This window comes from Podarcis erhardii (assembly GCF_964252035.2).
Source record: "Podarcis erhardii genome assembly, chromosome: 3".
Lineage (NCBI taxonomy): Eukaryota > Metazoa > Chordata > Lepidosauria > Squamata > Lacertidae > Podarcis > Podarcis erhardii.
In genome coordinates this window covers 108,143,540-108,167,637 of record NC_138507.1, presented here as the reverse complement: position 1 = coordinate 108,167,637, position 24,098 = coordinate 108,143,540, and the positions used below count along the sequence as shown (strand labels likewise).

The 24,098-nt window shown below is 41.4% G+C and overlaps 1 protein-coding gene across 2 annotated transcripts; it reads right to left on the bottom strand.

Moving 5' to 3' along the window:
- Positions 1 to 677: 677 nt before the first annotated feature.
- On the bottom strand, positions 678 to 18,008 carry LOC309337852 (heterogeneous nuclear ribonucleoprotein L-like). Of its 2 annotated transcripts, none has more exons than XM_081854785.1 (13): positions 17,665 to 18,008; positions 14,127 to 14,245; positions 13,429 to 13,666; positions 11,416 to 11,500; positions 10,316 to 10,413; positions 10,133 to 10,205; positions 6,327 to 6,398; positions 4,195 to 4,412; positions 3,832 to 3,953; positions 3,265 to 3,466; positions 2,357 to 2,414; positions 2,165 to 2,263; positions 678 to 1,406 (listed from the first exon to the last, which is right to left on the bottom strand). In XM_081854785.1, exons 1-13 carry the CDS (start codon positions 17,842 to 17,844, stop codon positions 1,351 to 1,353), a joined length of 1,620 nt encoding a protein of 539 aa, XP_081710911.1. In that variant the 5' UTR covers positions 17,845 to 18,008; the 3' UTR covers positions 678 to 1,350. The 2 variants fall into 2 exon arrangements, with proteins under 2 accessions (XP_081710911.1, XP_081710910.1); XM_081854784.1 differs by having other exon boundaries at positions 10,316 to 10,401; positions 11,404 to 11,500; positions 17,665 to 18,007.
- Positions 18,009 to 24,098: the final 6,090 nt, after the last annotated feature.

The following is a 24,098-nucleotide window of genomic DNA, read 5'->3' as shown; positions in this document are numbered from 1 at the left end:
CTGGCCTAAACGACCTGATTTGATACTTTAAATTAATGAAGTCTTCTAACATATCGGTGTTCAACTCGTGAGCCAGGTGGGACCCACTACTCCAAGGAGGGGAAATTGTGGCTCTCCTTTACCATGATGGCTGGGGCTGATGGGAGTTGGAATTTAATAATATGCAGAAGGCCACAGATTCCAACCCCTGATCTACAGTTTGGATCCAAAGATAAACTTTAGGTATTCCCCAAAGTTGGGAAAAGTTCAGAAAAAAGCAACCAAAATCATCATCATCATTCACTGAATTTCATCTGAGGATCACAGGGTGGTTTGCAATATAAAAACATGAAAACACGTAACATACAAACAAAACTTAGCAGAAAAACTATAATTGTTATTTTTTAAAAAAGAATCCCTGTCCCCTCCCCCATCTGTGTGTATTGTGAAGGGTGGGGAGGAATTGAAGCATTAAGGTCCCAGTGCTGCACACGACTACTTGGGAGTAAGCCACGCAGGGGATATGAGTAGGTGGGAGCTTCTCTCTACACACCAGCAGGGTCCCAGGGTCTACCTTGCTGTTTTGTGTCTCTCCCCTCCCTAGCTTGGTTCATACAAGGATGTAAAACCATCCTGTGACAATAAACAGTTTCCTTTAGTGCCAAAGACTGTCATCACAAAGCAAATGAGAAACTGCATTCATTCAGGTTGGTGTTTATTTTATTGTAAGGACAGTCCAGGTTAGGATTAGCAATAAGGACATCATGCTAATGGGAGTGAAAAATTATTCTGAGAAGACACTATTTAAAGTAAGTTTCAATTCATTCGGGGGGGGGAGGGGAATCTTTCTTCCTGTGAAGTTTCTGTTAAAAATCAGTGACAGTTATATTACTAAATATCAAAGTGAAAAGGATTTACAAATTTAGTTCTACTTTTAAAATTGTTGCAACGCATACAGTTTTAACCAGAATTAACCAGCAATTTTACATCTAATATTCCAATATAATAATCCAACTTGCCATTTAAACCGAAGTGGAAAATGGTGATTGTAAATGAAAATGTACATTTTACTGCTGTGTGGAAACTGTGTTTAAGGTCTGCTGTATACAGTTTTTTGCACATGCTGCCTATAAGGCAGTTCAAACACCTGTAGATAACCGTTACACAAGTGAAAAAAGCTCTATGTAATATACTGTCATCTACTCTTCAGAAGCCAACGGGAAAATGGTTGTGTAAAAACACTTTCATTATAAAACAAAATGAACTTAAGTTAGATTGAGACAAGAAAACCTAGAGCCTGCAGACAACATACGATTTCTTCAAGTGTGTAAATAAAGAGGGAAGGAGCTCCTTAACATGCTGTCCTCTGCTCTACAAATGGGAGGAAGTAGAGAAGCAAAGCTTCAAGGTATAAGGATTAGAGCCATCTGCAAGATAAAAGGGAAACTGTTAAGAATGTCACTTTGGATGGTTTCGTGCCTTATGTCAGCCTGTTTGTCTGAGAAAAGATATGTCTTTAAGCAAGTGTTTAACTACTGTGAAAAACTGCTACTAAAATACTAGAATCTATTTCTAGCACGCCAGTCCATAATGCATCAAAACTCAACCAAACCTTTCCCCTAGAAAGAAAACACTGTCTTTCTACGAAACCAGTTCCATGAAAACACGGCTTTATAGGGTGTTATTCCCATGGCTTCCATCACAGTTGCACTTCTGATGCAGAAGTATCACATAATCAGACCATTTAAATAGCATTATCGTCTTGATGGGAAACACAGTTTTCTCCTAATACATCTATTGCTGTTGTGGTCACTGCATGGTATGTGGGCACACAAATTAACCAAGTTGCTATTGGATATTACCTGTGACATCACTCACAAATAATTGCTACTAGATACGGAGCTTGTAAATCAAGGCCTCTGCTCTTACTTTCACTTTAGGGCAGAGAAAGTTACCAGTTACCATTTTACATGTTTTCTTCATTGTCCTTCGCTGACAGAGGCCAGTGTTGCCCACAGCACCCCGGACCATCATTCAAGGCACCCCAGGGTGCCATGAACACCACTGGTGTACTGGATTGTTTTATTGCACACAGTCTTGGTATTATGTATTAGTGAGATGGCATATAAATTATTTAAAATAAGTCAATAAAACCCTTTAAGAATGTTTCAATACAGTGACTTACTAGGGACTCTTATCTGGTAGTGATTAAGTACTGTAAGGGCTTCCACTGCATCTGTCTTGCATTCCCACTCCAACAGACCAGAAAGTGTTTTGGCTGAAGCTGTCAAAACAAGAGTTTAAAATGTTTGCTTCATATCACCATCGGTAAGTTAGGTTTCTTTGAGCACTTAAATAAAGTCAAATATTCACTTACGCTTTGGATCAAATACTTTGTATTTGATAAAAGACAGAACTTCATGATCATCACACAGCTGGAACAATAAAGTGAAAATATGTTCATTAAACATCAACAATCTAATTCTAGAGGATATCACATAAGAGCCGCAGAAACTGGCGATTTCTGGGATAAGGAGGACACTTGGCACAAAATGGTTGATTAACTTACTGTTTAAGCATCTAAGCATCTAAGATAGCAGCAGGGAACCTCCAGCCTGCAGAGCTCATTAGGTCCAGCATGGGCCCCACTCTCTAGTGCACCCAAGTGTTCTGTTTTGAAGTGGTCTGCATGAAAATAGCTTGCTAAAATGAGTTTTTTTCTTCCATTTTAGCAAGCAGTTTCAGTATAAATGGTGTCATGCTACTGAAGCAAAGCACACTTCCACCGCCAATCAGCTGAATGGCAGTGGGAGAGCACCTTCGAAAGGAACTGCACCATGAGCGGAAAATGGTTTGCCTTTAAACCGCTTGCTAAAATGGTTTCCCCTTCCTTTTTACCAGACGGCCTCAATTCAAACCAGTCTATGATAAGGCAACAAGTCTCTTTGAAGGTGCATTCCAACCAGATTCAGCCAATCGGTGCTGGGAATTCACCTTAAAATGAGATTGCTATAACTGGCCATCAGCTGATCAGTGGTTACATCCATCCCCTTTTTACTTTGATAGGCATCACATATCATATTATTGACTGGTGTGTGCTTCCACCCACCTATCAAAACTGGCCTGTAGTGAGTGTAGCGGCAAGATCCAGCTCACTGGCCAGATCCAGTTCCCCATCCCTGATCTAAGATATAAAAAATGGAGTCTACTTTAAGGAGGTTAATAAATACTGACATCTGAAACCTAAATTACACTTTAACAGCTATGCTTCCTGCAGCTTCCTACCTTTACAAAGCTCTCTTCAGTCACACACAGTGGAACATTATAGTAATGCAACACACAGGAGGGTGGTTGAATGATATTCTTGGAAGCTTGACCTGCACTGGTAAAGCGATTGTTCTTGCTCATTGCAAAGTCTTTATAACTGCTTGTCCCATCTTCCAGCTCGAATATCTGACTAGGAACAACTGAATGCTGTTTGGATACACTACAAATAAAGAGTACATATTTAAGAACATCTTTGGGGAGTGTAAAAAAAAGGGGGGATCTTTTTTATGGAATTCACAAAGCAAATTTCTTAACATACAAAATATGAACTCAAAGGTATAATCAACATTTCACTTGTATGTCTCACTTTAGTGAGTGACATTTGTCAAGTTATTGAAGAATATCAAATATAGAAGTATTTACATTAATGAAGTGTTATAACAAAGTTTACTCTTTGCATATAAGAACAGTATTCTTTAAAAAAACCACTTTATTCAGCAGCATTTTTAGTATTATACACTGCTAGACAACTTACACATTAAAGATGTGCTTTAGCTTTAGTAGTAAGATGAAATGCACACATACCAAACATTAAGTCTCTTCCCAAACAATTTGACGTTATTGAGATGCGTGACTGCTCTTTCAACAGCATATTCATCACCCATTTCCACTAAAGCTGTTCCTGGAATAGTCTTCATAAACTTCACCTGCAGGGTTGTTGGGGGGTTTTTTTTTGGAAGAAAAAGACAATACAGTTTAAAGGATGGTAACTTAGGACATTTTCCAGTTTGGTTGGAATACGCATAGCTCCGGTTTCTCTTCACAGTAATTGCTCATTATTCTTTTAAGTTTAAGAATGGCTGGGGAAACCCAGCCAGGTGAGTGGGGTATAAATAATAAATTTATATTATTAATATTATTATTATGTGCCTAGACTTTTTCTTTTACCTTTTCAATATTTCCGTACAAGCAGAACAAGTTGAAAACTCTTGAGCAGTTCATCTTTTGCTGGTGCAATCCACTAACCATGACAACTGAACCAGAGGGGTTCCCCCCATGCATGTAAGATGAGGAAGCCTGAGGAAGTGGGTAAGCAACAAGTTCTGGAGTATCCCGAGATGCCATTCGGTATCGGCTTGGTAATGGTAACAGTGGACCATGCGATCCTAAAGAGAAAATACTGTCTCGTTAATTTGGTTGGGAAAAGTTTTATTTGATCTGATATGAAGATTAAAGCTGCCAAGTTTCAGAAGCTGCCAGTTTTACCCATCTCCCCCCCCCCGCTTTCCCCCTTTTCTTCCCAATGTCTCAACAAATGAAACTGATTTGTAAAAATGTTACATGGAAAAAAATATAAACGAGAGAGAGACATTGCACACACTTTTGTAAATCAAGAAAATATTTAATAAAAAGAAGAAGAAGATGACAGTTTTAGGTTTTGCTGTAATAGGCTATGCAGATTTAGCATCAACTACTGAAACATTGTTTATCTAGACAAGAATGTTAACACAAGCGACCAAAATATACTGTTTTTTTCCATGTATAAGATGATTTTTGCTAAAAAAAAAAAAATTGTAGGCAAAAATTTGGGGTGGTCTTCTACACGGATAATGAATGCAGAGTGGAGTGGTCGGTTGACTAACACAGGATAAACAGCTAAAGCCACAAGCCAGACTTAAGAATAAAGGACTCTACTGTACTGATTTCAATGAGCTTCAGCACACCTAAGTGTTAGATGGTGGTCTAAATGTGCTACTGCAAGTTTCAACCTCAGTCTTAGAAGTGATTTATGTGTGCAATATGAGAAGTATTAAGAAATGTTTCATTTTCTACTGTGACAAAGTTAACTGCAATTTACAAAAAAATCTTGTTTGCTCACAGAATGACAACTTGATTTATAGTCAGCTGTGTAAAAAAAAATGTACTGGCATTTAAAAATAAAAATGAGATCATGAAAAACTGGTCATAAATGGATGCACCATGTAGCCATAACAAAATGCAAACTCAATATATCTTTATATCTAAGTGCACTAGGGCATGAGAAAGGTTCCCTATCCAATTCCCTTGTGGAAAACCTACTGAGGACCACATGCCGGTTATGGGCAGGGCCAGATGCAACAGTGGGTGGAGCAACAAATGTAAATTTTAACTCTGTACTTGTTTCTTGTTTCTACATTCTACATAGCCTCCCACACCTCTGTCAGCCCTCCAGCCAAGAAAGAGGCATCATCAGAGTTCAAGGACACATTCTAGCAAGATATAAACATGCAGGATGCAAAGCAAAGCCAGTGAAGGGAGTGGCCTGGCAAGAGTTCTGGGGACAAATTACCGTATTTTTTGCCCATAGGACGCACCTAGATTTGGGGGGGGGAATAAAGGGGGGGATTATTTTTTCCCCCCAGGCGCGGGGCTGGGGCGGGGGAAGCCCGAGCTTCCCCCGACTCCAGCCCCCAGAACGGGAGCCAGAGCCATGCCGAAGCTGCGTGCAGCTTTGGCATCGCTCTGGGAGCATGCGGGGCTGGGGGAGGGGAAAGCCCTCCGCCAGCCTCCAAACCAGGTCGGGAGACAGCAGGATGGTGCGCTGCGCCTCCCCGCCGTCCCCTGAGTTTGCGGGGCTGGCGACAACTAGGAGCAGGCTTCTCCCCCCCCCCTCCAGCCTTCTAACCAAGTCGGGGGACAGCGGGAGGGCGGCGTTCCGCCTCCCCGCTGTCCCCCGAGCTTGTGGGGCTGGCGGTGGGGCTCTCCTGAAGCCTGGAGAGCGAGAGGGGTCGGTGCGCACCGACCCCTCTCGCTCTCCACGCTTCAGCGAAAGCTTGCATTCGCCCCATAGGACGCACACATATTTCCCCTTCATTTTTGGAGGGGAAAAAGTGTGTCCTATAGGGCGAAAAATACGGTAAACAGGCCTGGAGAGCATGGGTTCCCCACCCTGCACTAAGGCAAAGCAAGCTGGTTCAGGGGGCACAATGAGGGCAGCTAGGCGAATGTGGGAACTGGTGCCTGAATAGTGAAGCAAGACATTTACAACTGTATTGGCCTATTTTCCAACTTAACCCATAACAGGAAGCCATATAACTTACCATAGCCATCATGCCTAAAGGATGAAGGGTGTTCTCCCAAAATAGCTTGCCTCTGGCGGCCTTTCCCTCTATCTAAAGGGGAAAAAAGCATTATTAAACAAAAGCAACTCCTGCTTAAAGATAGTGGAACTTTACCAGTAAGGACAGAGGGGAGTATTTTCTGGTTAAGAACCCTGCTGGATCAGAGCAAGGGTTCATCTGGTGCAGTTCCGTATTTCCCAATAGTGGCCAGCCAGATACATCCACATTACTTTTAAGATTTTCTTTGGATACTGTAAACTAACTGTTTTAAGTTGATTTGCTCCAGCACAAAACACAGTTGTCAGATACCAAAACTATTGTTCGCTTGAGAATATTGTGTTTGAAAAGATTTGACATTTTAAACCTAAGAAGCCTGGACAATTCTCTTAACACCACACAATACAGCAGAGTACAAATTGCCTATAACTCTCATAAAAACAAGTTCTAAATGCAGTACAATCAAAGGACAGTACCTGAATCACACTATTAGCTTCAACAGCAACACATTTTCAAAGTGGGCTTCTTTCAAGAAGTTTCAGCATAAGCCAACAAAAACCTGTATTACATGGTTTCATGATCAGTAAACAGAGAGTACCATATTTGTGTACATACATAATCATATCAACAACTTATGATCTGGGGAAGTGCTGTGAAGACTATACATTACTATACTACTAATACAGTCTATTGTATAATTGCAATGCTGAAAAATTGCACTATTATAATCACTTTTAACAAGGAAACATTCTTTCAACAAGCCGCATTTTATACAAGAATGTAAAGTTAACCAAGGGGTCAACAGTACTGGATATAAAAGCAGTACACCAACCTAAAGTAATTATTTGCAATAATCAAGTAAAACTGCATTACAAGAACAAGCAAGTTAGCTTTAACTTTCACTGCTTCTTTTCATTAGGCAATCTGAAGTTCCAATACCTCAATTGACTGTGCAATGGGAAATGAGAAATATCCAGCTGAAGTCGCAAACAGTTCTATCTCAGTGTGGATAATGCACAATATTTCAGATTTGTTTCCAATGTTTGAGACTGCTAAAACAACCTAGGTTAAATCAAGGAATTAGACAGTCGTATAATAATTTGATTTTGATAGTGGGAGAGTAAAGAGAGGTTGTGGCACCCAGAACACAAACCCTTTACTAGAAAGCAACTTCCACAGATTTCAGCATGTGCTATCCGACATGGAAGTGCTATTCATCTCACATATTAGCCATATCATTCAGCCCTGAAGTTACATAAGACAACAGGATTTTTGTACAACGGAAGTAGCAAATATCAGCCACCAGAATTACATGTTTGAGTAAAATGCAATGGCAGTCTTCAGCTTGGGCAATGAAAAATTTCATTTCAAACTGCCAAGTTCTGAAGATCAGTGGGTACCCTTGAGCAAAACCAATCTTTTCCACCTGACATACCTAACAGAAAAGCCTAGGATGCAAAATGTAAAATAAATTAATTAATACAGCCATCAGTTAAAATCTCCTTTAAATTTTAAACACTAAACTGGGGCAGTTTCCAGTCTGAAGAAACCAGAACCGAAGCCTGTTTTGTAAAGAACCTTCTCCCTGAAGCCAGAACCTTGCAGACTGGTTGGCCGTGGGGAGAGGAACAGACAACAACCTAAGAGGAATGGTTTGAAGAATGCATGTAAAGCAGCCCATCACAAGGACACTTTTGTGTAGACCACTCTTGTGAGAATGCCAAGAAACTCAGTGAGCACTACATCACAAGCTGACAAAGCTACTCATTCCTTATCAATCAGTATGCTGCTCACTACACTAAAAGGAAATGTCTCAAGCACACCCTGTGCTGCATTATTACGGCTATTGCTGATAACAGATTCTATACATTGTTTAACTCTCAAAACTGCAATCCTGTTTGGAGAAAGGACTATCTGTATCTCTGTTCCACTCCATCACTTCTTGTCTAGGACAAGGATGGGGTATCTATAACCCATTGATGCTGTTCGACTACAACTCCTATCTTCCCTGACTACTGGCAATGCTGGTGGTGGTTGATGGGACTTGGAGTCCAACACAATCTGGAGGACTACAGATTCCCTAGAAAATGAGCTATGAACAGTATATTCAGCTCTCTTTCTGCATGAAACTCTACTTGAGTACAAAATAAAAAGTATTCAAACTGGATATAAAGAGCAACACAACTTATTCCCTATGTCCAAGGGAATCTTACACTACTCCCCCCCTCCAGTACATGGCAACCGAGAACACTTTCAAAAGCAGTTTGCAATAGGACATGGAATTTGCTGGTGAAATAAAATAAAAATCCCAATGAACATTGCCACACACTTGGAAGCACCTGCTTTGTTTTCTTCCAATATTTCTCATTTCACATCGTTTAATATTCTGGGGTAAGGCACTGTTCATAAATACTGTGTGAACTGCATGCCTGCCAGTTGCTTGAATAGCATCTATGTATTTCAGAAAATTAACACCTGAATTGCCCAAGGTAACTCAGTGACTTCCCAGTTTGGCAGTTTGGGGGGGGGGGGAGGAATGTGAGCTTTAATGTAACGTACTGCAGGTAGACTATCTGCTAACCAATACTGCAGCCCCCTTATTAACCTTTTACAAACACTTAATTCTGCATGTCCAAGCCCTAACCTTTAAATTATACATTTTTACAAGCCAAAGCACTACCAGTAAAAACAACCTTTCAGCAATAATTAAAAGGAAAGTTGAAACCTTCACTATGTTTAAAATTTAGAAGATACTCTACCTTGGTAAGGTTAAGTTCCCACCTCCATGTTATAAATGCCTAGATTTTCAAAAGGTACATTACAGCAAATTATACACAAATCATTCAGTTACAAAGAACATTTACAGAAGTCAAACTACATAGCTTTTTTTTCTTCTTAACATTTCCATGCAGTTGTTATTCAAACTAGCCTTTGCAGTAAAAATGCTTAGACAAATTAGACCTTTTGTCAAATACTGGTGCCTGAGGGGACTTGACAGCATACAGCAAAATTTCAATTAATCTTTAAAGTAAGTGCAGTCCTTTAGAAAGCATTTACACTGGAAAACCTAACTTCAATTTTCTCTTACATATGAGAAAGAAAGTTAACGCAATGTACAGGAGAGAAACAAGAGTTTGGATCTTCCATTTTATGGTGTTTCATTCTACAACGGTAATTTTAAAGGGACATAAGATTGGAAACACATGCAAACTGGTTAAGAATGGGTACAGTCTACCATGGTATTTTCGTGCCATGCAAACCAGAAGTGCTGTAAGTGGTCCTCCTTGATATGCTTGTGGTGATGGTGCATGCAGTATGCAGTCAAGGTGAGTTGCAAGTCTGAGGTTTTTCAGAGGGCCTGTTGATGATGCCGATGTGGTGCATGATGAAGTGTAGAGTCAGCCTGCTGGAGTCCTCTATCCTTCTTAATGCCTTGTCCAACAAGTGAGGAAAATCCTTTCCGTGGAGAAGCAGTGTGCAAGTTTGTAGTTTGTAAGGAAAGTCTGCATCAGTGTCCTCTCCTCCAAAGAGTGAGAGCTGCTTGGAGAAATGCAAGTCCTTGTACTGCAAACGTGCTTGCATGTGTGGGCTCCGTGTTAAATAGCTCAATTGGAACCAGCAGGGGGCAATAATGTTGAATTATTCTTTTCCAGGATTACAAGTCAGGATGCCTATTACAAGAGCTGCATCAGAAATACCTGGCTTGAAGTGACTAACACATTAGACAAGCTAACTGCATATATTTTTATCTTTAAATGCACATTTAGTATAATTACCAAAATACTTACCTCGTCTGCCCAGATATGGTTTAGTGTAGTCCCAACTATCATTGTCATTTCGAATGACATTAAGTCGAGTTGGCTGTTAAAAGAGAAACAAACAGCAAGTCTTAATCATTGCTTTTCTCAAAAAAAAAAAAAAAACAAAAAAAAAACAAACAGTTTAGAAGCTGAAGAAAGTATGATCATTACCCTTGCATATTCAATTTTTAGTGTACAACATCCTGCATATATATCTGCGCCATTGAGTGCTGCTTTTGCCTTCTGAGCACAAAGAACTGATTCAAACTTGATTTCTGTTAAGGATTGTTGTTTAAATCGGTGCCCCCCACCAAGAAAACAAGCAGCCACAAGTTAAGCTAATTTAGACCACAACCCAATAGATCTAGAAGTTGCTCAAGGCTCTTTAATTACACATGCAGAAACACCAATTTTATGTATGAGTCAATGACTAATACATGAAGGACATGAAATCCATAGCAACCCTATTGGTTTAAATTGTATATATGACCTTTTCAAATAAGTAATTTCCAAAATGTGTTCAACTATAAAACAGGACTAGTATATGAGCAGTGTGCTTGCTATGAGCACTACATTAAAATCTTTACACTGTCAAATATGAACAGATATGGGGTGGAAAACCCGTGGCCCTCCAGCAAATGTTGGATTTCCTCTAGTCAGTAACTGCAGTCAGCATGGCCAGTGATGGGGCATGACTGGAGCAGCACTCGAACACTATCTAGAGAGCCAGTGTGGTGTAGTGGTTAAGAGCGGTAGTCTCGTAATCTGGGGAACCGGGTTCGCGTCTCTGCTCCTCCACATGCAGCTGCTGGATGACCTTGGGCTAGTCACACTTCTTTGAAGTCTCTCAGCCCCACTCACCTCACAGAGTGTTTGTTGTGGGGGAGGAAGGGAAAGGAGAATGTTAGCCGCTTTGAGACTCCTTAAAGGGAGTGAAAGGCGGGATATCAAATCCAAACTCCTCCTCCTCCTCCTCCTCTTCTTCCTCCTTCTCCTTCTCCTTCTCCTTCTCCTTCTTCTTCTTCTTCTTCTACTAGAGGATCACAAGCTCTCCACCCCCAGTTTAGGTAATAGTCTACACTGCCCTCACCATGGGATAAAAGCCAGAGGGTGGATGATATGCAGAGATGAGTTCACTAGTTCTCTAGCACAGTTGTTTGCCTGACAGGATTAACATGAGAGGAACACTTTCCCTTATTGAGGCCACTGTGAAATCCCTAGAACATAATCTTCAGAAGCATATACACAAAGGTCACCACAAAAAGGATATTCAACCATGGCTTGTATTCCGTTCCTCTTGAATATGACAATACGCTGTACCTTTCCCACAGGGTTGCACACTGTATACAAAACGTCCTACAGAAGAATGAGGGAAATATTCAGATCCCGTGTTTGAAGCTTTACTTGCCAAATACTATTCAAAATGTTATTAGCACACAAGAACAAAATTCCCTCCTTTAAGCAGGTAAAGTTTGGACCTAATGATTGTTTTTTTTTTTTTTTTTGAGGAAGTCACTTGTGTACTAAACATAGATCCAGAAATTTATCCCAGTGAGAGATATATAGCTACATAGAGAATGCAAGGATATGATAACTGCAAGAGAAAAGTAGAGAAACATTGTAGCTATAGTTTATTATCAAAACAGTAAGCCTAAATTCAGTTTTATCTCTATGTGCTTCCAACAACTACTAAGATTGCCAAAGTTTTTGTGTCCTTAAATAATTTTTAACTTATACTATATACCATTTATAAATTGGGAATAAGCAGAATGTAAACAATGAGAAAGGCTCACTCAAATATAGCCAACTAAAACCCAAGACCTTAAAAATACCAGTGAACATAAGAATTTTACCAAAGTGCTAGGGTAATGCTATTCATTACACAAAGGTAGTATGACTCTATGAGTCATGGTGCATACACAACTGCCCTATAGAATAGTGCCTACATGTTTAAAAGAAGGGTGATCTGGGACAAGCTACAAATATACTAGTTTATAGAATATTGCATTCAGTTTTTGTCTTTGAATAATTTGACTAAATTAAAGACATTTTCAAAATACTATACTATAATTTAAAACTGTATCATATGATTTCCGTTAAGACAAGTACAACTATAGTGCACAAATCAGGAACCAATGACAAGTAAAATCGGAATACAGTGGTACCTCGGGTTACATACGCTTCAGGTCACAGACTCTGCTAACCCCAAAATAGTGCTTCAGGTTAAGAACTTTGCTTGAGGATAAGAACAGAAATCGTGCTCCGGCAGCGCGGCGGCAGCAGGAGGCCCCCTTAGCTGAAGTGGTGCTTCAGGTTAAGAACAGTTTCAGGTTAAGAACAGACCTTCGGAACGAATTAAGTACTTAACCCAAGGTACCACTGTAATGTAAAGAAATGTAAGTGATTGGCAGTTCCAAACAAAAACATAAGTAGTGAGATGTTGTTGAATAGGAAGCAATTTCATTGTCTTCTTTTTTCCTTCCTATTACGGGCTGGTTGAGTACAAAAACATTCACCACAAACTTTAGATTAGAACCAAACAATTATCTAGCCAAAGTAACTCTTCTGCTGCACAGATCTCTGCTGAATGAAATATCCTCCCCAACTGTTTGTTTGCATGGAACAAATAAAGAATAACATGTACAGATCTGCGTGGATGCTTTCATTTGCATTATAAGATTAAAGTGTATGACCTCGTTGACACTCAACACAAAGCCAAACCATAGCTTAGCATGAGAATCTTAATCTCAGGGTCATGGGTTTGAGCCCCATGTTGGGCAAAAGTATCCTGCATTCCAGTGGTTGGACTAGATGATCCTTGTGGTCTCTTTCAACACTACGATTCTATGAATAAGCTAATATACAGACCTCTCTATAGAAGACTGCAGCCACTTTGCTTCACTTCTGGTTGTTCTGCTGCTGCTGAGTTGTTCAAACATGGGTTCATGGTTTAGCCCTCCCAGACAAGCTGCAACCTATAGAATAGTGCTTGGTTACAGCTTGTGGTTTGTCTAGGGAGCACTAAACTACAAACCCAGGTTTGGATGACAGGATGAGCAAAACCATGGCATAGAGAGGAAGCAAAACAGCCACAGCCACAATCTCCTCTCTGGGAGTCTGCATATTTGCTCATTCATGCTAAGCTGTGGTTCAGATTAACATTCAGTGCAAACAAGGGGTCTGAGAGTTTATCAGAGCAAGATACGAGACAGAAAGAAAACTCTTCAAAAGGAAAATATCATGCATTGAAGTCACTTAAAGTTATGCTTAAGATGAAGACATACCACTGTAATTGGATAAAGAGGGTTCTGAATTGATAAGAGCAGAACTTTGTTCCCACCAGAGGGGTCGTCTGTGTTTCCAGGACGGGTAATTCTTTTGCTTGTAGAGTAATTGAAAAATGCTTGTTGTCCAGCTATATATACCGGTTCATCTGCTGCAAATGTCACACATTTTTTGGCACTTTCAATATCCTCAAATTCTACCAGAGCCTGGCGTTTAAATGGCATCATCATCACATAGCTGCAGGAAAAACAATAACCGTTAATGCGCCATCATTTAAGGCCATCATTAAATCATTAAGTTACAACTGATCTTAAAAAACTTTACAATAACAATTACTATTGCAAACTCAAAGAAAATCTCCTACATTTCTTAAAATCCATGGAAGTTTGTTTGAAATCTACAGCACATGTGTCCATGTAACAATAGGCCAAGTTGGCAGCCAAGGTATATAAATTTCTAATGTATAAATTTATATAGAGTGTTTATACAGAAATAGAGTGTTCTCTTACTCAGCTTCCATATGGAGATGAGCACAATGATTTGCTTCAGAATTAACTTCTGAAGGATTTGGTAATTCCAAGGCTTGAGGCTTATGTTTCAATTTAGGAGTACCAGTACAGGCCTTGAAGAAGTCTTTTTAAAATGTGTTACGAAGTTCATTTCGAGTCACTAAAGATATAATATACAGTAAACATACCATATGGTTCCAAATTTTTCAAGCGCCTCCACAAGATCTGCCTCCACAACTGATTCACAGAGCCCTCGGACATGGACCACAGGAGAAACAGAAACTTTGTGATGACTTCCACCAGCATCCTAGCAAAGAGAGCAATAGACTTTATTTTTCCAATTTCAATATAAAAAAAAGTATTACAGATGGTTAACTGACAAAGTACTTCCAAGTTTATACTCACCAAAATGTAACCTTAGTCTAAACTAAAAACTGTAATTAGCATTAACTTTGCTTAATTTAACAAGCCAGCTTCAGAAACCATGACATGTTAACATAGTTAACGTTAATTATGTTACACCAGAAAGGCTCACCCCTGCTTATAGCACAAAACCACACGTTTAGCATAATGTGTCATAGGTAGTTTGAAAGTCTGTAAGGCTGTAAACCTATAGCTTTAAGCCCTATCAAATTCAACAGGACTTTTGAATAGATATTTGTAGAACGGAGCAGTAGTAGTTTGAGCTTTTCCAGATGAGGAAAAAGCCCTCAATTTTATTCTTAGTGCTTGAGTAGTACTGGTCAAGATCTAGTTCCCATAGTCCATCCTAGCATTCAAAACTCCCATTGTTCTAGGCACATTTTGCAGGAAGGAATTTCATTTGCACAAGCAGTTTCTGACCTCCAGGCACAGTACTGTGCCTAAGATTCAGATAAAACTGCAGAGTGGAAGGAAAGGAGGACTTTTTTCTGCCTCCCCATATCCAGTCATACTCTGAAGACTGGAGAAGAGACCCTCTTAAGAATATCAGGGGGGCCCTTAATAAAAATGTATTTGGAAAAAAAAAAAAAGAATATCAGGGGGGCAGGTAGGGGAAACATGGCTGTGTTTCTTGCAGTCTTCAGGTGAGGACTAGACCATGTGAAAAATGAGTGTAAGATTTTAGCTGCACTTCATTCATTTTCAGCTTTGTATTCTTGTTATTAAAAAAGTGCACCTAAACATTCTGCTGTTGTGTCTGTAACCTAGGTTTAAGGAGTCATTTAGCTCATAGCGTTCATATCCCAGTTTCTAACACTGGTCCACCCCCATAACATGCATGGTAAGTAGAACAGTATCAATACGGCTTGCTTTTCGTTTTAAAGTATCAGAGAAGACTTACGCTCCTGCCAAGGGAGAGGACATATGCTCCAAAGTAGTATGTACAAAAAAACCCAAATTAAAAATGGTAACATTTAAAGAGAGGGCAGGCATACCTAGCAGTCTAATTTTGAAGGGCTGCAAAATCTGCTCCACAAGTACTCACTAGAGTAGGAGGAAGAATCATGAGGGTTGCATTCCCTAACTTTTGGGGACCACATGTCTGCAGTGGGGAGAAGCAAAGCAGTGAATTGGGCCACCCCATTCGCCCTCTCTCTTACACACTAACAGAGCAATTATACACACTAACAGAGCAATTTGTTAGGGGAATTGCATGACAGAGAGGGGAGGGTTAACCCTTCCATATCCAGGTATAAACTCACCCACCCCAAAAACCATATCTGAACAGCAATCAGGCTTAGAAAAAGGCTTCCACTGGTCCTTTCTGTAGATAACAATGGAAAACTCATAACTTTCATTTCACAAGGAGTATTTTGAATAACTGTCAAGTTCAGAATGACAGCAGTAGCAGCAAATAATTTTAATTCTGTACTTCTCAGACCAAGAAGGTATCCCAAAACATCCATCCAACATAAATCATTTTAAATTAGCCAGATCTCTCCACATCATAACCTGCTGATTTATCTGAAACACACTACATATTCTTGCATGCTACCCCATTCTCTGAGCAGACTTTGTAGCATGAAGCATCTAACATACTGCAAAGGAAGGTTGTAATGATAAATGAAAAAGTACCTTGTGTACTAGCAGCTATAATAGCACTACATTTCTCAATACATGCGTCTACTTGCTTTAGGCTTTGGAGACTGAAAATTCCACACTTCGTTTTACTAATAACAGTACAATAACGGATTTTTATAGTAACAGTACAAATGTTCAAAACGGAGAAATTTATTTGTGCTGCCTTGGTTGTACATGGGGAAATGGGAGTTTCAATTTGGCTGTGAAGAATTCAGACCATAACAGACATCAAATAACAGATAGGTAGCCGTGTTGGTCTGCCATAGTCAAAACAAAACAAATTCCTTCCAGTAGCACCTTCCAGTGTATCTGAAGAAGTGTGCATGCACACGAAAGCTCATACCAAGAACTGACTTAGTTGGTCTTTAAGGTGCTACTGGAAGGAATTTGTTTTGTTTAGACATCAAATAAGTGCCCAACAAATTGGATTATTTCAATGTTAATTATCAATTAATAAAAATGTGTTGATCCAAATGCAATTATCCTGCCCCTAACAGAGGTTTATCCTACAATACTGGATTTTCCCCTAAAGATACAGGTCCAGTCTGTTCTTAAGAATGTCCAAGCTTCCACAATCTCCTTAGGTTTATTTGTTCCAACTGCTGATCAACTGTTTAATAAAGGACAAAAGCCCTCTGGCTCTTTTCTCTGTAGTGTAGTTCCTATGCTTGACGGGTATGACGCACACACAGAGAGAACAAATACATTCCCTGCCAAACGCTGCAGGGCTCTCTATGAAAAAAAGCAATGGACGCCAGAGCCCCTCCAATGAAACATACTATTCTTTATTGCAATGAAAGGACACAGATGGTCATCATTCCCTGTACCCTGTGCACACAGCTTACTTATCTCATTAAGGGATGAAAACATGTGAATATGTACACATATGGAGGAAAGGAGGTTGCAATACTCATTTTCCACCCACAATTCTCTCTCCCCGCATTTCGGGGGGGGGGTAGTAAGCCGAAGTTATAAATACAACGCAATTCAGGGATGTAAAAAGAAACTGCCTTCAGAAAAGTGAACAATGGAAAACACACCTCCCTCTCCCCGTTGTTTTAGTAGAGGAAGCCAAGAGAATTTTTTTTTTTTTTTTGCCTCCCGCACAATAAATCCTTTGATGGACAAAAGCGGAGCTACGCATCCTCAGTCGGCTTGTGGCAAACCCCACGATGCAGCCAACGAAGGGGTCTCTCCGGCTCATTAAATCTTCTTCTTCCACAAGTTGACATTGAAAAAACAACATAAAACTGTCGCACCTTAAAATGTCGTTTACCATAACAGACTAATCCTTTTGGAACATGCCCAGTTCTCTTCCCACATGCACGATTATTATTATTATTCATTTTTTACACCGCCGTTCACCCCAGGATCTCAAGGAGGTTAACAATATGAAAACACGAAAACGCGTAAGGTTAATAAGGAAGAAAACTTAGTAGAAAAACTTGGGGTTCTCCTTTTTAGGATTTTTTTGTATAAAAACCCTCTTCAATTTGCGGCTATAAGCATTACGCTCCCGGCGCTACACACGCCTACTTGGGAGTAAGGCGCGCAGGAGCTATACTCCCGAGTAGGCGCACCTCGGCTCGGGCTGACTAGGTTCTTCTCCACCCGCCGTTCGCTCCCAGCGAGTCGGGACTATAAGAGGCCGGCCCTGCTTACCCCTCCGGAGAAGCCCCCGGCGCGAGGGGCGGCCTTCTCCCTGCGGCTCTCGCCCTCCTCAGCCCCGTACTCGATCTCGCCCTCCTCGGCGGCGGCGCTGGGCTTCAGCCGCTTGGCCTGGCTCTCGTAGGCGCCGTCCTCCTCCTCCTCGTACTGCTCCCCAGAAGACGGAGAGGACATGGCGACGGCGGCGGCCCCGGCAAAGTGGAGGTGAGGGAGGCTACGGGACCCTCGGGGCTCCGCAAGTGGCGCGCGAAGAGGCCGACGGAAAAGGCCCGCGCCGGTGATGCTCGCGAGCGATTCTCCTCACAGAAGACCGCCGCTATAACGCACGCAAAGGGGCGGGGAACGGAGGGCGGGAAAGGCAGCGCAGGTCCTGTCCTGCGATTGGAGAGACCTGTAAGCTGGAAGTTCGTGATTGGCTAACGGAGAAGCTTCTCAGGAGCTCGGGGACACGCGACTGGACAAATGAGACGCCTGTCTCGGCTAGATGAAAACGCTGTTCTTCCCCACCCCCCTATGTCTCGCTCTATCCCTCTCTCGACCCCACCTCCCGTTCCAGAATCTGCCGCTGGATTCCCTTTATTCCTGGACTGGAGAGAGAAGCGCGAGGGAGACGCAGCCGCGCGCGCATGCGTGCCCTCGCCGTTACTATGGCCAACGGTAGCAACGTGCGCGCGCTGCGGTGAAGGCAGGCTTTGTGTATGAGCGTCTGGTGGCAAAGGACGGTTCGCGCCAAAGCGGTGTGGAAGAGGACGAAACGGGCTGCGATAGCTCAGTTGGTAGAGCACGAGACTCTCGATCTCAGGGTTGTGGGTTTGAGCCCCAAGTGGGGCAAAAGATTCCTGCATTTCAGGGGGTTGGTCTAGATCATGAGTAGGCAAACTAAGGCTCGGGGGCCGGATCCAGCCCAATTGCCTTCTAAGTCCGGCCCGAGGACCATCCAGGAATCAGTGTGTTTTTACATGAGCAGAATGTGTGCTTTGGGGGTTGGACTCGATGGCCCTTGTGGTCTCTTCCAACTCTATGATTCTATGAACTGAGGAATGATTTGTTTTTTGGAAGAGGGCAACATTTAACAGCCATCCTCGCTTTTTTTGGGTGCTGTTGGGAATAGTTCCCCAAGAAGAATGGGTTTAAGAAGTTGCCTGCGTGTTTGCGTGTATATATATATGTGTGTGTGTGTGTGTGTGTTTGTGTGTATATATATAATCTGAGTGATCACAAGGACATGAGCAAACTTCCAGGTTCATCATATTTCTTCGTGAGGCTAAATGTTGTGTAAACACACACGAGCAAAAATAATAATAATGGAGTGGGGGTGAGAAGGTGCTGGTTGCTGGGCAAGGTGAGAGGAAAGTCCCACTGCAGTTCGTTATAATCTTAAATTGGGATGAGGGGAAAGTGTTTTAATACACATGGAAGCCTATGCATGTTTACTAAAGGCAGCCCTGTTTAGGGAAGCTTTTAAAGTTTAATAGGTTATTGTATTTTAATATTCTGTTGGAAGCCGCCCAGAGTGGCTGGGGAAACCCGGCCAGATGGGTGGGGTATAAATAAATTATTATTATTATTATTATTATTATTATTATTATTATTATTATTACTTAGAAGTAATGTTCACTGGGGTTTACAACAACCTGATAAATAGGAATAAGTTTGCAGCCATAATTAAGTTGGGTCACACTAGGTGCTAAAACACAGAAACTCTAGTTGCACCTGAGGCTGCAGGCATAGAGAAATGTGGATGATCTCCCTTTGAAAATACAAACACTAGTTCTGTCTTGGTTCTTGAAAGGAAAGCAGGCCTTTGTAGCCTTTGGTTGCAGCCTGAGATCTCTGCACCAAGCAGAGCCTAACCTAGTTGAGACTGAAGGCTTATGCACATTTATGTGGGAGTATTGATAACTGGTTTCCAGTCACGTCAGGAGTCAATGGTGGTTCAGGCAGGGGAAAGCCAGGATTTATGAGGCAAAAATCCTGGCAATGGGGTTGGGGAGCTCACTGCATCCTGCTTTGCTGCGCAAGCCCATGTATTCCAACTTGAAAGGCAGAGCGGGTGTGACCTGGGAGCATGTCCCTGCCATGGATGAGCCTCTGTCTCCAGCATGATTTGTGGTTGGTTCCTCTATAATTCGGACAATTGGCATTAATCAAGAGGTGCTCCTAGACCGACATATGCTAATGGCATGCAGTCAGTCAGCTGCCGAAAGGACTGGGCTTGGCTGTTTGAAGGTACAGTGGTACTTCCGGTTATGAACTTAATTTGTTCTGGAGGTCCATTCTTAACCCGAAACCCTTCTTAACATGAGGCACGCTTTTGCTAATGGGGCCTCCTGCTGCCGCTGCGCCGCCACTGCACGATTTCTATTCTCATCCTGAAGCAAAGTTCTTAACCCGAGGTAATATTTCTGGGTTAGCGGAGTCTGTAACCTGAAGCATATGTAACCTGAAGCGTATGTAACCTGAAGCGTATGGTACCACTGTACTAAGGTTTGAGTGTCATGTAGCTAGAACAGAGTTATAAGTCTGGCATGGGTGGGACAACGGACTGAGGAGCAAAGGCAAGAAGAGTTGGCTGTTCTGCGTGATTTTCAACATCCATCACTTCCAGACCACCTGTTTATGAACAATCATTCTAATTTATTTGCTGGGAAGTTAAAACCTTGTGTCAAGCAGTACATTTCCCTGTCACCTCCCTTATCGCAAAAAAAGTCTGATCTTTAGTGGAAGTGGGTGTGTTGCGCAAGATCTTCAAATCAACTTTGATTGGACAACATAAATTTGCTGGTATGTGATTGCATCCCCCCCCAAAAAAGAATTGCATCTATCTTGAAGCATCAATTGACAAAGAGGTCTTCCACAAGGCTCCTGTATTAAAAATATATTTTTTTAAAAAATCATGATGTGTGTACTCTGATCACAAGCTCCATGTGTTGAGATCTTGAGATAATAGGTCCTCTGGCCTGCATTGTTGAAATTCCAGCACATCTTTAGCGTGCTCCAATAAGTGAAAACTGGTGCATATATTGTCAAGGAGTAAGTTTTATAGGTGCAGAAGCCACCAGAAAATCTTGCAGTTTATAATTGTCTCTGGGTCCTGGAAGCACAGCGGCTGTTTACAGGCTGTGTGCTATCTGAACTTCAAGGCCAACTGCTCTGGGAACAGGCTAGAATTACTGTCTAATGGGCAGCTCAGCTACTCTTCTTCTGATATATCCTGCTGGACTGTACATTTTTGTACTTTTTGTTTTGCATTATACTGTGTAGTGTAATTTTTACTGTTTGTAACTGAATTTTGCTCTCAGGAGGTAAGTTTTTGGACCTTGATGCATCTCAGCATGAACTGTGAGATTTTTGAACCCCAGTAAACCAAACTGAAGAAAAGCCTGGTGTTTTTCTGTGTGGTCTTTGCACAGTAAAAGCTCTACAAGCATTCGCTAAGCTTTCGCTTCTCAGCTAAATTTAGCAATATGGGGGTGTCTCTGGTTTCTTAGCACCGTACCTTATCACATATATCATTTGGTCAGACATGAAATGGCTGTGTTGCACTCATGTGGGGAGATAACAAGGCTCACTGAAACATCACAATACTGGTGTTTTCCCCCCCTGTTTTCAGAGGACAAAAAAGCTTCCACACCATCGGTGACAGCAGGTGTATAACAGACAATTTTACTTAACATATTTTCTGCTGCAAGAGGAAACTGGATTAAAGGTTGGCATTTTGTTGATGACTATGTCTTGTGGATGGTGTGAAAAAATTGTATTGCATGACCAACACCAATTCCACAACCAACCTCCGTCCGGAAACACACTGTTATTAGGATTGTGAAATTTCAGTATGCTGAAAGAATGCTGCTGCTTACCAAAGACAGCCTTTGCAGAAGGCCCCTGGTTTGGTGCAAGTCGAGCTGCAAGAGCCCTGTCCAAAACATTGCTAATCTGTAATGGAACAAAAATGGAACAATAATCTGTTTCCTGTGTTCCTATATGCAGTTCATTGGGATTTGATCTGGAACATTTTTCAGAAGATTTTAAAAGCAACCCTCAATAAGTAATTCCCCTTCCTAATTTTAAGCGGGGTTGCTTCTAGCAAGTTTTAATTTGTACTGCTTATCTGACTTGCACTATGCAAGTGCTTTTGGTTTTGCATGTTTTCCACCTCATTGCCCTCCAATTAGAAAGGAAACACACATGCCCATATGTAACCACATAATTGCCCTGGACTCCTTTTAAAATGCAGAACTAATGGTATAGTTGTTTGGATTGCAGCCTATGCTTTATTTTTGTTAATGAAAATTAATCCTCATATACAAGTTCAGATAAAGATTTGTCAATGCCTCTGTGGGTTAAACCACAGAGCCTAGGACTTGCCGATCAGAAGGTCGGTGGTTCGAATCCCCGCGGCGGGGTGAGCTCCCGTTGCTCAGTCCCTGCTCCTGCCAACCTAGCAGTTCAAAAGCACATCAAAGTGCAAGTAGATAAATAGGTACCACTCTGGCAGGAAGGTAAACGGCGTTTCCGTGCGCTGCTCTGGTTTGCCAGGAGCGGCTTAGTCATGCTGGCCACATGACCCGGAAGCTGTACGCCGGCTCCCTCGGTCAATAAAGCGAGATGAGCGCCACAACCCAGAGCCGACCACAACTGGACCTAATGGTCAGGGGTCCCTTGACCTTTACCTATCTAGAGAGTGGAGATGGACATCCACATGCAAGGCATTCAGCTGTCAAGACTGTGTATGTAGTCTGGTAGAAAAGTAGTACTTGTAGCCATCAGCTCTTCAGTCAAGAGAGACGCAGTCCCCTGTATCCAGCCTAACCAACAGCTGATCAACAGAACAGTTTTTTTAGTAGTGAGATGCAAGCTAAAGACTCACACAAGGAAATTTCTTCCGGGTAGACAGACTGAGCAACAAAGGAAAAGATAAAAGAAAAAGCGCACAACAGCCATACAAGAAATATGTAAAATAACTAAGCAAGTATTAGACTTCACCCCAGAATTGGCCCTACTAAACATCTTCCAAGACAACAATGCCCATTTACACCACAAAGAACTCATAACCCACCTACTTTCAGCAGCCAGAAACACCATAACCAGACACTGGAGAGACCTGTCAGGAGTAAGCATGGACCAATGGTACCAAACAGTATGGGAAACAGCCCTACTAGAAAAATTAACTAATAAACTGAAACTGACATGGGGACAAACAGAAGAAGACACCTTCACCCCGATATGGCTCCCCTTTATCACATACACAGCCCAACAGGACAATGACAATAATCCACCAACAGCATACAAATCAATATGGCTAACCTGATCCAAAACACCCACCCACCTCACTCACACACGAAAACAAAGATCACCACAGCCAATCACAAACAAACAATCACATCCTAGGCCAACCCCAACCTCTCTCACCACCAAAGGAACACAAGTGAACAACACAAGCACGCTGACACCAAACTACATACATTAAGCATAATAGAAACACCGCTACCCGACCCCACCCCCATCCATCTCCGCTCCCTCCACCCCCTTTCTTTTTTTTATTTTTATTTTTTCTTCTCCCCCTAATGCCTCAACAAATGAAATGGATTTGTAAAAATGTTACATTGGGGGGGGGGGGGAAATACGAGGCATTATACTTACACTGTAAAACAAGAAAACCCTTAATAAAAAAAATTAAAAAAAATAAAAGAAAAAGCGCTCACGATGAAGTCATATGCACCTCAAAAAAAATTAGCATTGAAAGTATTTTTTTAAAAAATGGAAGCAAATGCCACCTATTGCAATTTTAAAGCATGAGCATATGCATTAAAATTGTTATCACAAAGTTACCTTTACCTTAGCATAGCTATATCCTATCACTACAGGTTTAAACTGCTTTAAAATTCCTTTAAGTTTTAAAATTATGTTGTTCTGCAGGTGCTCTGCACTTTCTCCTGCAGTCATACCTTCCATTTAGAGCAGGCTTCCTCAACCTCAGCCCTCCAATGTTTTGAGACTACAATTCCCATCATCCCTGACCACTGGTCCTGCTAGCTAGGGATCATGGAAGTTGTAGGCCAAAAACATCTGGAGGGCCAAGGTTGAGGAAGTCTGATTTAGAGTGCATGTTTGAGTGAGAAAGAGAAGCCATGTTTGCACACAATGATAAACTAAACCATGGCTTACTGGGACTATGCAAATATGCATGCCTAGGTTTGGAAATATTCTAAGCCAAATCCTGACTTCACTGTCCCACCACACTGGGTTAGAAGGACTGTGGAGGAGCAGAGTATTATCATTAGTATTATTCACTGAATTCTGTCTGAATATCACAAAGCAGTTTACAATATAAAAACACAAAAATACATAATAATGAACAAAACTTAGTAGAAAAACTGTAATTATTTAGTTTTTTTAAAAAAATCATTTTCCCCGCTACAATTTGT

Excerpts from the sequence above, each read along its gene's own strand:
- LOC309337852 (XM_081854785.1), bottom strand. The coding sequence starts at position 17,844 with ATGTCCTCTCCGTCTTCTGGGGAGCAGTACGAGGAGGAGGAGGACGGC. Across the intron at positions 3,467-3,831 it reads GGGAAGAGACTTAATGTTTG|TGTATCCAAACAGCATTCAG; the intron begins GTATGTGTGCAT and ends CTTTATTTGTAG. Across the intron at positions 1,407-2,164 it reads CTACCAGATAAGAGTCCCTA|ATGGCTCTAATCCTTATACC; the intron begins GTAAGTCACTGT and ends TTTATCTTGCAG.